An 18,751-nucleotide genomic window follows, 5' to 3' on the forward strand; every position below is an offset into this window, starting at 1 on the left:
AAAACTGTTCACAATACTTAAGGTGAGGCCTCACCAGTGCCTTATAAAGCCTCAGAATCACATCCCTGCTGTTGTATTCTAGACCTCTTGAAGTGAACACTAACATTGCATTTGCCTTCCTCACCACCAAGTTAACCTTCAGCATGGTCTGTGCAAGGACTCCCAAGTCCCTTTGCATCTCAGATTTTTGGTTTTTCATCCTGTTTAGAAAATATTCTGCATTTTTTTTTATTCTACAACAATGCATTTGCCACTTACTTGCCCGTTCTCTTAATCTGTCTAAGTTCTTCTGAAGCTTTCCTGGTTCCTCAACATTACCTGCCCCTCCACCAATCTTTGTATCATCTGCAGACTAAGCAACAAAGCCATCTATTCTATCATCTAAATTATTGATTTACAGCATAAAAGGAAGTGGTCCCAACACCAATCCTTGCACTAGTCACTGGCAGCCAACCAGAAAAGAATCCTTTTATTCCCACTCGCTACCTCCCATCAATCGGCCAATGCTCTAACCATGCTAGTAACTTTCCTGTAATACCATGGGTTCTTAACTCGATAAACAGCCTTATGTGTGGCACTTTGTCAAAGGCCTTCTGAAAATCCAAATATTCAATATCCACTGCATCCCCCTTATCTATCTTATCTGTAATCTCAAAGAATTCCAATAGGTTTGTAAGGCAAGATTATCCCTTCAGGAAACCATGCTAACTTTGTTTTATCTGTGTCAATATGTGAAGAAAGTTGAAACAGTATGAAAAAAATTACAAGGATGTTGCTGGGACAGGAGGACCTGAGTTATAGGGAAATGTTAAATAGGTTTGGACTTTATTCCCTATAATGCAGTAGATTGAGGTTATATATGATGTAAAATTCTGATGGGTAGAGATAGTGTAATTGCAAGCAGGCTTTTCCCACTGAGGTTGGGTGAGATGACAACAAGAGGTCATGGGTGAAGGGTGAACTGTTTAATGGAAACATGAGGGGAATCAGGTTCAATCTCATCATTTAAGAGAAATTTGGATAGGTACCTGGATGGGAGAGGTATGGAGGGCTATGGTCTATGTGGAGGGGTATGGTTCAGGTGCAGGGCAATGGGACTAGGCAAATTAATGGTTCACCTCTCTGACTCCGTCCACTCAGATGATGACTGCTGTGACAATGGCCACTGTGCTTGCCCATGCGTTCCTTTAATTGGCTCTTTTATCATTTAATTTTCTTTTTTTATCATTTAAGAAGCTGATGGAGAGGTGTGGTGTAAAGGAATATAGCCGAAACTGGGACTGTCTGGCTGGGTACTGTGGGCAGCATGGACTGGCTGAGCTGAAGGGCTTGTACCTATGTCGTATTACTCTATAAATCTATGACCTAATGTGCCCAAGTGTAAGGGGGTCTGTCCCTAATTGAAGAGCGATCTATCACGGTGGCCAATGGATCCAATGTCTAATGTGCTTGCCTGTGTCTACAATGAACAGTCCATTCTCAGAAGATGACATCTTGTTGGTCTAGAGCCTGGACTAGAACTGCAAGGTGCTCTGATTGGTTGATGTGAGTGCGACCCTGTCACCCTGCAGCCAATGAGAAGAGGAAGAGCAACTGCTGACCCCAGGTTTACCTGTGCCTTTCTTACAGATGTAGGGCAGGTTGTAATTACAGGGAACATCATTCCACTTCCCGTTCTCGTGTTTGATGGAGACCACGCAGTCCTCACCTCCTGCGAAGAAGCTGTCAGGTTGGTTTATCCGCCAGTTCTCATATTGCTGAGTGGGAAACAAAAATCAGGGGTTCACACCTTCCCGCTGAACTCCAACAGTAGTTACTGTTGTGTCCCTGTGTCCCATTAGGCAAAAGGTGGTGTCAGAGCTGTCCACATTCAGCTCAGATTCACAGTTACCCTAAGTACATTGAAACATACTGTGAAATGCAATATTTGCATTAGTAACCAACAAACCCAAGAATGTGCTGGGGGCAGCCCGCAAGTGTCACCATAGAGTCCAGCACCAAACACAGTCAGTGTGACTTGTACCACGATCAAAGCCTTGTCCAGACCTCCATCCACAGCATTTCGTGGTCAGGAAGTCCGGAACTGGGATCCCTCATGTTGTTACATGAACACAACACACTTCAGGCCCATCAGCTCACAACATTGTGCCAATCTTTTAACCTACTACAAGATCAAACTAACCTTTCTCAAGTACATAGCCTTCCATTTTCTTTCATTCATGTGCCTAAGAGGCTCTTAAATGCCCCTATATATCTACTTATACCACCACCTGAGCAGTGTGTTCCACAGACTCACCATTCTTAGTGTAGAAAACCTGCCTTTGCCATCCTCCCCCCCATACTTTCCTCCAATCATCTTACAATTATTTATTTTGGATGATCCACACATCAGAATTGCATAAAAAAGGCTAACTTTTAATCAGGAGCAATCAAGATTTTAAAGGCAGAGTTTTGCACCAGTTTCTCTGATTAAGGAGTGACCAATCAGCAAGAGGGATTCATTGGAAAAGGCCAATAAAAATACTCAAGTAGCAATGGAGTAGCCATTCTTTATGCAGTGTGCTAGTCTTTTCACTGGCTTTGGTTCATCAGGCTCAGGTGAGATCTGGCTTGGGTGGGGTAAATTGTCTTGTAGGTTACTTCCTCTCTGTTCACTCCTCATCTATTAGGGCATAGTAGTGTAGTGAAAATGGCTCTGGGAGCAGTGTTTTGTTTCTGTGGGGGATGTGGGAAGTCTGGGAGACCTCCAGTCTCCAGATATACACATCAGCACCAGGTGCACTGAGTTGCAGCTCCTGCAAGAAGGTATTGAGGAACTGGAGCTGCAGCTTGTATGGGAGAACAAGCAGGTAATAGACAGGAGCTACATGGAGGTTGTCACCCCTAGTATGTAGGAGAAAGGTAACTGGGTGACTGTCAGGAGAAGGAGGGGAAATACATAACCAGTACAGTGCATACCTGTGGCCATTCACCTCAATAATAATATGACCTTAGGTACTGGGGTGGGGGGGGGGGTGGTTGACCTAGCAGGTGGGAGCCAAAGTGACCTGCTCTCTGGCATTGAGCCTGGTGCTGTGGCACAGAAGAGCAGAAGGATGAAGAGGAATGCAGCGTTGACAGGAGATTCCTTAGACAAAGGGACACAGATTAGGTAATGTGGGTGTGATAGACACACCCAGATGGTATGTTGCCTCCATGGTGCTAGGATCAGGATGTTTTGGATTGTGAGCATGGAATTCTCGAGGGTGAGGGTGTGCAACCAGAGGTCTTGGTAAATATTGGCACCGATGATGTAGGTAGACAAGGTGATGCGATCCTGAAGAGAGACTTTAAGAACTTGTGTAGAAAGCTGAGAAACGGGACTTCCAGGGTGGTAATCTCTGGATTGCTGCATGCGCCAGTGAGGAAAGAATAGGATGATTTAGCAGATGAAAGTGTGGCTGAGGAACTGGTGCAGAGGTAGGGGTTCAGATTTATGGATCATTAGGATCGTTTTGGGGGAAGGTATGACCCATATAAAAGGGTTGATTTACACCTAAACCCAAGGGTTCCAATATCCTTGTGGGCAGGGTGGCCAGAGTTGTTCAGATGATACTTAAACCATTTTGGCAGGGGTGTGAAAACTGTAGTGATAATGCTGAGGGTGAGGTAAATGGTCTACAAAGAGAAGCAATGTCAGTGAGATTGCTAACAAGGAGGGGCCACTGATAGGAAAAACTTGGAGTCAGCACAATGAGTTGCAACATAAAAGGGGTGAATACAGGACTGAAGGTGTTATACACACAAATGCTGGAAGAACTCAGCAGGTCTGGCAAATCTATGGAATAGAGTACATTCAATATTTCAAGCCGAGACCCTTCGGCAGAATTGGAGCAAAAATGCTGAGGAGTAGATTTAAAAGGGGGGGGAGGGGAGAGAGAACCACAAGGTGATAGGTGAAACCTGGAGGGGGAGGGATGAAGAAAAAGCTGGGAAGTTGATTAGAGAAAGAGACAGAAGACTATGGAAGTAAGAAAAGTGGGGAGGAGAACCAGAGGGAGGCAATAGGCAAGCAAGGAGATAAGGGGATGGGAAATGATGAAGGGGGGGCATTACTGTAAGTTTGAGAAATCGATGTTCATGCCATCAGGCTGGAGGCTACCCAAACGGAATATAAGGTGTTGTTCCTGCAACCTGGGTGTGGCCTCATCATGACAGTGGACATATTGGAATGAGAAGTGGAATTAAAATGGGTGGCTACTGGGAGATCTTACTTTTTTTCCAGCAGACAGCATAGGTACTTCGTAAAGCGGTCTCCCAATCTACCTCAGGTCTCACCAACATACAGGAGGCCACACCAGGAGCACCGAACACAGTATATGAGCTCAACAGACTCTCAGGTGAAATATCAACTCACCTGGAAGGACAGTTTAGGGCCTGGAATGGTAGTGAGGGAGGAGATGTAGAGGCAGATGTAGCACTTGTTCTGCTTGCAAGGATATGTGCCAGGAGGGAGATCAGTGGGGAGAGGTGAATGGCCAAGGGAGTAGCAAAGGGAGCGATCCCTATGGAAAGCAGAAAGTGGAGGGGGGGGGAGAGAGGGAGAGATGTGCTTGGTGGTGGGATCCTGTTGGAGATGGTGGAGGTTTCAGAAAATTATGTGCTAGATGCAGAGGCTGGTGGGGCGGTAAGTGAAGACGAGGAATCCTATCCCTGCTAGAGTGGCAGGAGGATGGGGTAACAGCAGATGTGCATGAAATGGAAGAGATGTGGTGGAGGAAGGGAATCCTCTTTCTTTGAAAAAGGGGAACATCTCCTTTGTTCTAGAATGAAAAGCCTCATCCTGAGCTCAATTCCTCTGTCTCTGCCACATCTCCTCTGAAGATGAGTCTTTTCATTCTAGAATGATGGAGAAGCTCGGTTAATAATAAAAAAAAAATGAAACAATCATTAGAAAGAGGTGACTTCTGGTCGGAAGGTGTTGAATCATTGTGGATAAAGCTAAGGAATTGCAAGAGTAAAAAGACCTTGATGGGAGTTGTATGCAGATCCCCTAACAGTAGTAAGGATGTAGTCTACGAGGTACAACAGAGTTAGAATATGCATGCCAATAGGGCAATGTCACAATAGTCATGGGGGATTTCAATATGAACATAGATTGGGAAAATCGGGTTGGGGGTGAATTCCGGGGGTGGGGGGGGTTTATAGAATGCAGACAAGATGTCTTTTTAGAGCAGCTCATGGTTGTGCCCACTAGAGGATCAGCTATTCTCAACTGGGTGTTGTGGAATGACCAAGAATTGATTAGAGATCTTAAGGAAGAAGAACCCTTAGGGGCAAGTGATCATAATATGTTTGAATTCACACTGAGATTTGAGAAGAAGCTAAAGTCGGATGTGTTAGTATTATAGTGGAGTAAGGAAATTCAAGAGGCTTGAGAGAGGAGATGGCCAAAATAGATTGAAAATGAACACCGGCAGGATTGATGTCAGATCAGCAATGCCTGGAATTTCTGGAAGCATTTTGGAAGGCACAGGACATACACATCCCATAGAGGAAGAAGTATTCTAAAGGCAAGATGATCCAACCATGGCTAACAAGAGAAGTTAAAGCCAACAGGAGGGCATACTATAGAACAAAAATTAGTGGGAACAAAGAGGATTGGGAAGCTTTTAAATACTACAGAAGGAAATTTAAAGTCATTAAGATAAAGATGGAATACAAAAGTAAGCTAACCAATAATTTTAGAGGTGTTACGAATGAGCCACAACTCTGAGGGGCTGGAGGGTACAAAGTCGCCCCCTCCTTTGTGAGAATCGCAAGATCACTATTAATTCGGGTCTGGGACCCAGGAAATGAGAGAGAATCCTCAAGGTTTTGGAATGTGTCCTGTCCTCAGCAAGACAAAGCCACGGATAACAGCCATTGTCTCTTGGAGACGGAATTGTGTATTGAGTACTGTACTATTCATTGAAGCCCCTCAGGGGACGACCAGAGTGGGCTGGTTGAGGGATTGCATCATCCCAACCTGATTGACATCTGAGACCCCGTGAGTAAGGATAAGAGGGTCTGGGAGAACAACCCCTTCAGACGCACCAGGAGAAACACTAGAAATCCTGTGACAGCGTTTAATAGCGACAGCTGGTGGGGGGCTCGCGTGCGGTATTTCCCTTTGCCTGGGATTGGGGCCTTACCACAGAATAATGGCTTAGCTAAGGGAGAGGCCACAAGTGACTGACCACACCAACGGAACTCTCGAAGGATCCAAATCATGAAGGAAAAGCTGGTAAGTTTCTAAAAATCTCTCTTGACTCCAACCAAAGGCTGCAGCCTGAATGAACTGAGTGACTTTTATATTTCCATTGGACAGTACATTATCCCCTAGACAACGATAGAGCTTATTTCTTACTGATTATTATTACACCCGCACTTTTAGATTTAGTATTGACGATGTATATTATCTGTATGTTTGCAAATACATTTTTGTGTATTTTTACTAATAAATACTGTTAAAAATAGTACCATCAGACTTCAACGGACCTCTCTATCTTTGCTGGTAAGTGACCCAGTTACTGGGTTCGTAACAGAGGATACCAAAAGTTTCTTCAGATACAAAGTGTAAAAGAGACGAGTGGACATCAGGCCACTGTAAAACAATGCTGAAGAGGTAGTCATGGCGGAACTGAAGGGGAGCAGACAAACTGAATAAGTATTTTGCATCAGTCTTCACTGGAAGACACTAGCAGTATGATGGACATTACAGGTGTTAGGGGTCATGAAGTGTGTGAAGTTACTATTGCTCGGAAACTGAAAGGTCTGAAGGTGGTTAAGTCACATGGGCCAGATTATGTACACAGGTTTCTGAAAGAGGTGGCTGAAGAGATTATGAAGGCATTAGTAATAATCTTCCAAGAATCACAGATTCCTGAATGGTTCCAGATGACTGGAAATTGCAAATGTCACCCCACTCTTCAAGAAGGTTGAGAAACAGAAGAAGGAAATTATAGGCCAGTTTGACCTCAGTGGTTGGGAAAATGTTGGGGTCAGTTGTTGACTTAGTGGTTTCAGGGTACTTGGAGGTGCATGATAAAATAAGCCATAGTCAGATGGTTTCCTCAAGGGAATATCTTGTCTGATAAATCTATTAGAATTCCTTGAAGAAATAAGCAGGATAGATAAAGGAGAATCAGTGGATTTTGTGTACTTGGATTGTCAGAAGGCCTGTGACAAGGCGCCACATATGAGGCTGCTTAATAAGTTACAAGCCTATAGCATTACAGGAAAGATTCTAGCATGGATAAAACAGAGGCTGATTGGCAGAAGGAAATGAGTGGAAATAAAGGGAGCCTTTTCTAGTTGGCTGCTGGTGACTAGTGGTGTTCCACAGGGATGTGTGTTAGAACTGATTCTTTTTGCATTATATATCAATGATTTGGATGTTGTGATTGATGGATTTGTTGCAAAGTTTGCAGATGATACAAAGATAGGTGGTGGGGCAGGTAGTTTTGAGGAAGTAGAGAGGCTACAGAATGATTTGGAGAATGGGCAAAGAAATGGCAGATGGAATACAGTTTTGGGAATCATATGGTCATGCTTTTTCGGTTGACTACTTTCTAAATAGAGAGAAAATACAAAAATCTAAGGCACAAAGGGACTTGGGAGTCCTTGTGCAGGATTCCCTGAAGGTTAACTTGCAGACTGAGTCTGGTGAGGAAGGCAAATGCAATGTTAACATTCATTTCAAGAGAATGAGAATGTACAATACCTATAAAAAGTATTCACCTACCACCCCCCCAGAATTTTTCATGTTTTATTGTTTTACAGCATTGAATCATGATGGATTTAATTTGGCTTTTTTTGCCACTGATCAAAGAAAAAGACTCTTTCATGTCAGACTGACTTAAATTAATTACAAATATAAAACACAAAATAACTGATTGCATAAGGATTCACCCCTCTTTAATGTGACACACCAAATCATCACTGGTGCAGCCAATTGGTTTTGGAAGTCACATCATTAGTTAAAAAGAGATCATATGTGTACAGTCAAGGTGTTTCAATTGATTGTACTAAAAAAAACCCTAATTTGGAAGATCCAATTGCTGCTGAGTCAGTAACCTGGCAAAAACTACACTCTTAAATTAAGAGAACACTCAAGGGAATTCTGCAAAAAGGTTATTGAAAATCATGTCAGGAGATGGATATGTGAAAATTTCCAAGTCACTGAATATCCCTTGTAGTACAGTTAAGTCAATCATCAAAAAAATGGAAAGAATATGGCACGCTGTAGATCTGCCTAGAGCAGGCTGTTCTCAAAATCTGAATGACCATGCAAGAAGGGGACTAGTGAAGGAAGCTCACCAAAAGACCCATGTCAACTCTGGAGTAGTTACAAGCTTCAGTGACTGAGATGGGAGAGAAAATGCACAAACAACAACTGTTGCCTGTGTGCTTCACCAGTCACAGCTTTATAGGACAGTAACAAAGAGAAAGCTGCTGTTGAAAGAAACTCACATGAAATCTTGGTTAGAGTTTCCCAGAATCTGTGTAAAAGCAGCAATGGAGAGCAAGTCTTATATATATATATACACACACACACACAAGGCAGACTTTAATAGATTCTTGATCAGTCAGGGCATGATGGAATACGGTGTGGTGGGGGGGAAGCATGAGTCTCGGGCTGAGAGGGAAAGTGGATCAGTCATGATGAAATGGTGGAGCAGACAATGGGCTAAATGGCCTAATTTAGCTCCTATTTCTTGTGGTCTTATTTTATCTACAGATACAATGCGGAACAGACCTTTCCAGCGCAATGAGCCATACTGCCCAGCAACCTACCTGTTTAACCTTCACCTAATCACAGGACAATTTACTAGAGCTGTTGGGAGAGGTTTGAACTAATGGCAGAAAGATGAGAACCAGGATAATAGAGCTGAGGATGTACCAGCAGGTTTACAAGTAGATGATGGATGTAACATGAATGTAAGGAAGGATAAGCCAATGATTGAGTACAAATGCAGACAGAACAAAGAGTTAAAATGTACCACAAAGGCAAAATTCAAAAGGGCTGAAGGTGCTGTATTTAAATACATGTAGCATTCAGAATAAGCTGGATGAACTTGTGGTGTAATTATAGATTGATCGGTATGATGTTGTGGGTATCACTGAGTCATGGCTGAAAGGGCATGGATGAGAGCTTATCATCAAAGCCTATACTTTGTATTGAAAAGATAGGCAGGTTGGCATAAGCAGTGCTGTGACTAAGTTGGTAAGAGATGGAATTACATCTTTCAAAAGAGGTGACACAGGGTCAGAATATTGAAGCTTTGTGGGTGGAGCTGAGAAATTGCAAAGGGTAAAGAAACCATTATGGGAATCATGTATAGGCCTCCAAACAGTGGCCATGATGTGGGGTTGAGTTTGCATAGGGACCTGGAAAAGACATGTAATTACACAATTGTAATGGGGGATTTCAACATGCAAGGGATTATTGAGGCAAGAGAGAGGAGCTTGCCCAGGTAGGTTGAAGGAGGAGACTGGTGGGGATGATAGCAGAGCAGAGTTGGCTGAGGTTTCTGGGAATAGTTCACAAGGCACAAAGTAGATATGTACCATAGAAGAAGTAGTTTTCAAATGGCAGGGGTAGGCAACCATGGCTGATGAGGGAAGTTAAGGAATGCATAAAAGCCAAGGAAAGGGCATATAAGGTATATAAAAGTGAGTGGGAAGTTAGATGATTGGGAAGCTTTTAAAATTCAACAAAATGCAAATTAAAAAAGCTATAAGAAGGGAAGAGGTGAAATATGAGGGCAAACTAGCCAATGATATAAAGCAGATTACCAAAAGTTATATTCAGTTATATCAAGAGTAAGAGGGAGGTGAGAGTTGATTTTGGACCGTTGGAAAATGATGCCGGTGAGGTGGTAATTGGGGACAAAGAAATGGTAGATGAACTTGATGGCTACTTAGCTTCAGTCTTTACTGCAGAAGGCACTAGCAGTGTGCCAGAAGTCAGTGAGTGTCAAGGAGCAGGAGTGAGAGCCATTGCTATTACAAAGGAAAAAGTGTGAGGCAAACTCAAAGGTCTTAGGGTGGTTAAGTTGCCTGGGCCAAATGGACTACATCCCAGAGTCCTGAGAGAAGTTGCTGAAGAGATAACAGATGCATTGGCTATGATCTTTCAAGATTCACTTGATTCTGGCATGGTCCCGGAGGACTGGAAATTCCACTCTTTAAGAAGAGAGGAAGGCAAAAGAAAGGTTACAGGACAGTTAGCCTAACCTCAGTGATTAGGAAAGTGTTGGAGTCTATTATTAAGGGAGGTTTCAGGGTATTTGGAGACTAATGATAAAATAGGTCAAACTCAGCATGGTTTCTGTAAAGGGAAATCATGCTTGACAAATCTGTTAGTTCTTTGAGGAAGTAACAAGCAGAGTGGACAAAGGAGAGGCAGTGGATGTCATTTACTAGGATTTTCAGAAGGCATTCGATAAGGTGCCAGGCTGCTTAACAAGATAAATTCCCATGGCATTACAGGAAAGATACGAGCATGGATAGAGGAATGGCTGATAGACAGGAGGCAGTGAGTGGAAATAAAAGGGGCCTTTTCTGATTGGTTGCCAGAGGCTAGTGGTGTTCCTCAGGGGTCAGTATTGGGACTGCTACTTTTCACATTGTTCACCAATGATTTGGTTAATGGAGGGGTAGATAGTGCTAAGGAAGCAGGACTTGAACACATTGGAAGAATGGGCATTACAGTGACAGATAGAGTACCGTGTTGGGGAATGTACGATAATGCATTCTGGTCAAAAGAACAATAGTGTGGACTGTTATCTAAAAGGGGAGATGGTTCAAATGTCAGGGGTGCAGAGGGACTTGGGAGTCCTCAAGCAAGACTCCCAGAAGGTTAATGTACTGGTTAAGTCCGTGGTAAAGAAGGCAAATGTAATGCTGGAATTTGTTTCAAGGAGAATAGAATATAAAAGTAAGGAGATAATGCTGAGGCTTTATGAGACATTAGTCAGGCCACACTTGGAGTATTGTCAACAGTTTTGGGCCCCATATCTCAAAAAGGATATGTTGTTATTGGAGAGAGTCCAGAGGAGGTTCACAAGGATCATTTCAGGAATGAAGGGGCTAACGTACGAGGAATGTTTAGCAGCTTTGGGCCTGTACTCAACGGAATTTAAAAGAATGCGGGGGTGATCTCATTGAAACCTACCGAATATTGAAAGGACTAGATAAGATGGATGTGGTGAAGATGCTTCCTGTGGTGCAAGTGCCCAGAACTAGCATTCAGAGCCTCAAAATTGAAGGCGACCTTTTAAAATGCAGGTAAGGAGGAACTTTTTTAGCCAAAGAGTAGTGAATCTGTGCAATGCTCTGCCACAGATGGTGGTTGAGGCCAAGTCCGTGGGTGTACTTAAGGTGGAAGTTGATCATTTCCTGATCAGTCAGGACATCAAAAGATATGGCGAGAAGGCAGGTGTATGGGGTTGAATGGCATCCGGAATCAGCCATGATGCAATGGCGGAGCAGACTTGATGGGCTTAATGGCCTAATTCTGCTCCTGTGTCTATGGTCTTATGGAGTTATGGACCAATTGAACTAATAACCAGGACACCTATGGAAACCAGAGCAGCTGGGGGAAATTCACATGGCCAAGGGGAGAACGTACAAACTCCTTACCAGTGGTGCTGGAATTGAAATTCAAACTCCAATGCCTGAACTATAATAGTATCACACTAACCACTAAACCACCATGGCAAGCCACAGTATGCCCCCTGGTATTCGCTATTTCTGCACTGCGAAAGTCCCTGGCTGTCCACTCTGCTGTGTCTCTTATCATCTTGTACACCACAATCTAGCCACTTCTCATCCTCCTTCACTCCAAAGAGAGGACCCTTAGCTCACTCAACCTTTCCTCAATAAGATATGTTGTTAACGGACCGATTCTAACAGGTGAACGCGGACTGATAACATTGGCAAATGCTGGCAGCCAGAGAATGGGTGAGGAATGGGTCGGCGGGTTACAGAATGGTTCAGTGGGGTACAGAATGGGCTGGTGGATTATGGAATGGGCCAGCAGGGAACAGAATGGGCCAGCAGGTAGGAAATGGTTACAGAATGGTTCGACGGGTTACGGAATAGTTCGGCAGGTTATGGAATGGTTCAGCGGGTTACAGAATGGGCCAATGGGTTATGAAATGGTTACAGAATGGGCCAGTGGGGTACATAATGGGCCAATGGGTTACGGAATGAGTCAGTGAGTAGGAAATGGTTACAGAACGGGCCAGCATGTATAAAATGGGTCGGTGGGTACTGAATGTCACAGAGCACTCCTTCAGAGTAAAGGAGATCTGACCTTGTATTGTGTCCTGTTGGAAGAAAGGAAGCGGTGGCTGTTCAGGATCTTGGTCCCAGGAGAACATAGAATAATAATATTTCTATTTAATAATGTACTGAGTACAACCTCAGAGCATCTAGAATTTTCTGGATGGGACAGCCTATCCATGCAGAGCAGGATCTTACACACCACAATCAGCAGCTCATTGTGTCTGGGACTTGCTGAGGGGCAGACACAAGATGCCAGGTTCCTGCAGCCTCAAAACCAATGCCCCCCGACCACCACCTCATCATTCACCACAGCTCAGTCCAGACCTCGGGTTTCTTTGGCTGTGCTTGAACAACAAGATGGGATGAATTCTAATTTAAGTCCTTATGGCCACGAAGAATTCATGGACTGCCTGATCCAAACTCACCAAAGGGGTGCCGTCTGTCCACTGGAAGTCATCCTCGATAGTCCTGTCATTCAGACCGATCCAGACGTACTCCCGACTCAGTCCTATTCCCAGAACAAACAGAAGTCGAGCAACCAACATTTCAAATTCCCCAGTTCATCATATGAGTAACTTTTGCTATCATTTCTGACTTCTCTTCCCCTCTCAAGCGCTTGAATGTAGCTCAGACTGGGAGAGTGGGTCAGCATGGACTGGATGGCTGAAAGGCACTCAATGTGGACATGAGAAATGGCAAATAGGCGCATTCCAGGCTGCACAGAATGCCGCCCCACTCACACACCGATAATCCCTTGGTTTGAAAAAGTCTCTTTGACCTGAAACATTTCCTTCTTCAGAGGCTAACTGAGCTGCAGGGCTTTCCTGATTTAATTAATTTATAAATGTAGCGTGGATCCCATCCTGGAGCATCCAGAGGAAATCCACATGCACACAGGAAGAAGTGTACAAATATGCTTACAGAGGATGCCAGAAACAAACTCCAAACTCCAATGACTCCATCTCACTAACCACCATGCTATGATGGTGCCCCATTCTTCTTAGTTCAGATGTTACTCTCCCTCTCTGCTTCTTGCATAGACTAGTCTTCCCTGAATCTGTCCGCAGATGTGAGCACATTGATTCTCACCACTGGCCACATCTGGTGAATCTCTGAAGCAGTGACTCTCCTTATAGCTGCTGTTCTCCCTCAACATCGCAAAAACAAAGGAGCTGGTTGTGGACTACAGGGAGACAGGCTAGCCCCTATTGACATCAATGGATCTGGGGTTCAGCAGGTGAATAGCTTTGAGTTCCTTGGCATAAACGTCACTGAGAATCTCACGAGGTCTGTACATACTGATTGTGTGGTGGAAAAGGGACAACAATGCCACTTTCACCTCAGACAGTTGAGGAAGTTTGGTATGGGCCCCCCATCTTCGAAGAACTTTCTATAGGGGCCCAATTGAGAGCATTCTGACTGGCTGTATCACTGCCTGGTATGGGAACTGTACTTCTCTCAATCATAGGACTCTGCAGAAAGTGGTGTGAACAGCCCAGCGCATCTGCAGATGTGAACTTCCCACTATTCAGGACATTTACAGCAACAGGTGTACTAAAAGGGCCTGAAGGATCATTGGAGACCCAAGTCACCCCAACCATTTGTTGTCACAAGTGGCTGAGGAGGCCAAGTCAGTGAGTGCATTTAAGGCAGAAATAGATAGGTTATTGATTAGCCAGAGTATCAGAGGGCATAGGGAGAAGGCAAGGTAGTGGGGATGACTGATAGAATTGTATCAGACCATGATTGAATGACGGAGCAGACTTGATGGGCTAAGTGGCCTACTTCTGCTCCCATATCTTATGGTCTTCCATCACTACTCTGTATCTCCCCAATAACCACACCCCTCTGTTTCTCTCCCCAATAACCCCACACCCCTCTGTTTCTCTCCCCAATCAATCACCCTGTTTGTCTCTCCCCAATAACTCCACACTCCCTCAGTGTTCCCACTGCCAGGGAGGAGCATCCTCAAGATGCATAACTTCAGCTCCACTATTTCCAGAGCAGGATCGTGTCAGATGGAAGCCAAAGTTCTGGAGAGTTTGGATTAATCAGGAGTCTACCCAGGGCAAGTATTAACAAAGGAGCCAAATGGCCCCCTCCTGCCACAGGTCCCTCACACAGCAAGTTGCAATTTTGTGTGGGAGGTGGGATAGAGGTGGAGTAGTGGTAAGGCTGGTGAGGGGCAGGCAGATGAGTGTATGAATAAAGGTGATGGTTGGGGAGGATGGATGCTGGGGCAGATGTGGTAGGAGTGGTATGAGGGGTTGCTGGATGACAGTAGGAGTGGGTGTTGCAGTGGATGGGGTTATAGGTAGCATGGATGGCAGTTGGGGTGGGGTTGGTGGTTCGGATGATGGGTGGGTGGATGGGGAGGTGTTTGCTTGACTTGGGAAGATAAACTTCCGGAAACAATCAGCATGTCATGCCCCATCCCTATAAACACACACCAAGTGCTGGGGAACTCACCAGATCATGTCCCTATTCCTACAAACACACACCAAGTGCTGGGGAACTCACCAGATCGTGTCCCTATCCCTACAAACACACACCAAGTGCTGGGGAACTCACCAGATCGTGTCCCTATCCCTACAAACACACACCAAGTGCTGGGGAACTCATTAGGTCATGTCCCCGTCTATATAAACACACACCAAGTGCTGAGGAACTCATTAGACAATAGGTGCAGAATTAGACCATTCAGCCCTTCGAGCCTGCACCACCATTCTGAGATCATGGCTGATCACCTACTATCAATACCCGGTTCCTGCCTTGTCCCCATATCCCTTGATTCCCCTATCCATAAGATACCTATCTAGCTCCTTCTTGAAAGCATCCAGAGAATTGGCCTCCACTGCCTTCTGAGGCAGTGCATTCCACACCCCCACAACTCTCTGGGAGAAGAAGTTTTTCCTTAACTCTGTCCTAAATGACCTACCCCTCATTCTTAAACCATGCCCTCTGGTACTGGACTCTCCCAGCATCTGGAACATATTTCCTGCCTCTATCTTGTCCAATCCCTTTATAATCTTAGATGTTGCAATTAGATCCCCTCTCAATCTCCTCAATTCCAGCATGTACAAGCCCAGTCTCTCTAACCTCTCTGCGTAAGACAGTCCGGACATCCCAGGAATTAACCTTGTGAAACTACGCTGCTCTTCCTCTATAGCCAGGATGTCCTTCCTTAACCCTGGAGACCAAAACTGTACACAATACTCCAGGTGTGGTCTCACCAGGGCCCTGTACAAATGCAAAAGGATTTCCTTGCTCTTGTACTCAATTCCCTTTGTAATAAAGGTCAACATTCCATTAGCCTTCTTCACTGCCTGCTGCACTTGCTCATTCACCTTCAGTGACTGATGAACAAGGACTCCTAGATCTCTTTGTATTTCTCCCTTACCTAACTCTACACCATTCAGATAATAATCTGCCTTCCTGTTCTTACTCCCAAAGTGGATAACCTCACACTTATTCACATTAAACGTCATCTGCCAAGTATCTGCCCACTCACCCAGCCTATCCAAGTCACCCTGAATTCTCCTAACATCCTCATCACATGTCACACTGCCATCCAGCTTAATATCATCAGCAAACTTGCTGATGTTATTCTCAATGCCTTCATCTAAATCGTTGATGTAAATCGTAAACAGCTGTGGTCCCAATACCGAGCCCTGTGGCACCCCACTAGTCACCACCTGCCATTCTGAGAAACACCCATTCACCGTTACCCTTTGCTTTCTATCTGCCAACCAGTTTTCTATCCATGTCAATATCTTCCCCCCAATGCCATGAGCTTTGATTTTACCCACCAATCTCCTATGTATGACCTTATCAAATGCCTTCTGAAAATCGAGTTACACTACATCCACTGGATCTCCCTTGTCTAACTTCCTGGTTACATCCTTGAAAAACTCCAATAGATCAGTCAAGCAGAGTGACTTCTGATCCGGGGAGTTCAGTGTCACTGTGATCTGGGGAGTTCAGTGTCACTGTGATCTGGGGAGTTCAGTGTCACTGTGATCTGGGGAGTTCAGTGTCACTGTGATCTGGGGAGTTCAGTGTCACTGTGATCTGGGGAGTTCAGTGTCACTGTGATCTGGGGAGTTCAGTGTCACTGTGATCTGGGGAGTTCAGTGTAACTGTGATCCGGGGAGTCCTGTTAACTGTGATCCGGGGAGTCCTGTTAACTGTGATCCGGGGAGTCCTGTTAACTGTGATCCGGGGAGTCCTGTTAACTGTGATCCGGGGAGTCCTGTTAACTGTGATCCGGGGAGTCCTGTTAACTGTGATCCGGGGAGTCCTGTTAACTGTGATCCGGGGAGTCCTGTTAACTGTGATCCGGGGAGTCCTGTTAACTGTGATCCGGGGAGTCCTGTTAACTGTGATCCGGGGAGTCCTGTTAACTGTGATCCGGGGAGTCCTGTTAACTGTGATCCGGGGAGTCCTGTTAACTGTGATCCGGGGAGTCCTGTTAACTGTGATCCGGGGAGTCCTGTTAACTGTGATCCGGGGAGTCCTGTTAACTGTGATCCGGGGAGTCCTGTTAACTGTGATCCGGGGAGTCCTGTTAACTGTGATCCGGGGAGTCCTGTTAACTGTGATCCGGGGAGTCCTGTTAACTGTGATCCGGGGAGTCCTGTTAACTGTGATCCGGGGAGTTCAGTTAACTGTGATCCGGGGAGTCCTGTTAACTGTGATCCGGGGAGTCCTGTTAACTGTGATCCGGGGAGTCCTGTTAACTGTGATCCGGGGAGTTCAGTGTCACTGTGATCCGGGGAGTCCTTTTAACTGTGATCCAGGGAGTCCTGTTAACTGTGATCCAGGGAGTCCTGTTAACTATGATCCAGGGAGTTCAGTGTCACTGTGATCCGGGGAGTCCTGTTAACTGTGATCCGGGGAGTTCAGTGTCACTGTGATCCGGGGAGTCCTGTTAACTGTGATCCGGGGAGTTCAGTGTCACTGTGATCCGGGGAGTCCTGTTAACTATGATCCGGGGAGTTCAGTGTCACTGTGATCCGGGGAGTCCTGTTAACTGTGATCCGGGGAGTTCAGTGTCACTGTGATCCGGGGAGTTCAGTGTCACTGTGATCCGGGGAGTTCAGTGTCACTGTGATCCGGGGAGTTCAGTGTCACTGTGATCCGGGGAGTTCAGTGTCACTGTGATCCGGGGAGTCCTGTTAACTGTGATCCGGGGAGTCCTGTTAACTGTGATCCGGGGAGTTCAGTGTCACTGTGATCCGGGGAGTTCAGTGTCACTGTGATCCGGGGAGTTCAGTGTCACTGTGATCCGGGGAGTCCTGTTAACTGTGATCCGGGGAGTTCAGTGTCACTGTGATCCGGGGAGTTCAGTGTCACTGTGATCCGGGGAGTTCAGTGTCACTGTGATCCGGGGAGTTCAGTGTCACTGTGATCCGGGGAGTTCAGTGTCACTGTGATCCGGGGAGTCCTGTTAACTGTGATCCGGGGAGTCCTGTTAACTGTGATCCGGGGAGTCCTGTTAACTGTGATCCGGGGAGTCCTGTTAACTGTGATCCGGGGAGTTCAGTGTCACTGTGATCCGGGGAGTTCAGTGTCACTGTGATCCGGGGAGTCCTGTTAACTGTGATCCGGGGAGTTCAGTGTCACTGTGATCCGGGGAGTCCTGTTAACTGTGATCCGGGGAGTCCTGTTAACTGTGATCCGGGGAGTCCTGTTAACTGTGATCCGGGGAGTCCTGTTAACTGTGATCCGGGGAGTCCTGTTAACTGTGATCCGGGGAGTCCTGTTAACTGTGATCCGGGGAGTCCTGTTAACTGTGATCCGGGGAGTCCTGTTAACTGTGATCCGGGGAGTCCTGTTAACTGTGATCCGGGGAGTCCTGTTAACTGTGATCCGGGGAGTCCTGTTAACTGTGATCCGGGGAGTCCTGTTAACTGTGATCCGGGGAGTTCAGTGTAACTGTGATCCGGGGAGTTCAGTGTAACTGTGATCCGGGGAGTTCAGTGTAACTGTGATCCGGGGAGTTCAGTGTCACTGTGATCCGGGGAGTTCAGTGTCACTGTGATCCGGGGAGTTCAGTGTCACTGTGATCCGGGGAGTTCAGTGTGACTCTGTGATCCGGAGAGTGCAGTGTTAATCTGTGATCCGGGGAGGGCAGTGTGACTCTGTGATCCGGGGAGTGCAGTGTTAATCTGTGATCCGGAGAGTGCAGTGTTAATCTGTGATCCGGGGAGGGCAGTGTGACTCTGTGATCCGGGGAGAGCAGTGTGACTCTGTGATCCGGAGGGTGCAGTGTGACTCTGTGATCCGGGGAGTTCAGTGTCACTGTGATCCGGGGAGTTCAGTGTCACTGTGATCCGGGGAGTTCAGTGTCACTGTGATCCGGGGAGTTCAGTGTCACTGTGATCCGGGGAGTCCTGTTAACTGTGATCCGGGGAGTCCTGTTAACTGTGATCCG

General features: G+C 45.8%; 1 protein-coding gene across 1 annotated transcript in view; it reads right to left on the reverse strand.

Annotated features, from left to right (window-relative positions):
• The window catches only part of ncanb (neurocan b), a 232,132-nt gene that overhangs the window by 20,687 nt on the left and 192,694 nt on the right, over positions 1-18,751 (reverse strand). The window contains exons 11-12 of the mRNA XM_059992388.1: positions 12,741-12,823; positions 1,613-1,757 (exon numbers count right to left, since the gene is read on the reverse strand). Of these exons, the coding sequence (XP_059848371.1) occupies positions 1,613-1,757; positions 12,741-12,823 (228 nt within the window). The remainder of the gene's footprint in view (positions 1-1,612; positions 1,758-12,740; positions 12,824-18,751) is intronic.

Source organism: Hypanus sabinus, chromosome 16, assembly GCF_030144855.1.
Source record: "Hypanus sabinus isolate sHypSab1 chromosome 16, sHypSab1.hap1, whole genome shotgun sequence".
Lineage (NCBI taxonomy): Eukaryota > Metazoa > Chordata > Chondrichthyes > Myliobatiformes > Dasyatidae > Hypanus > Hypanus sabinus.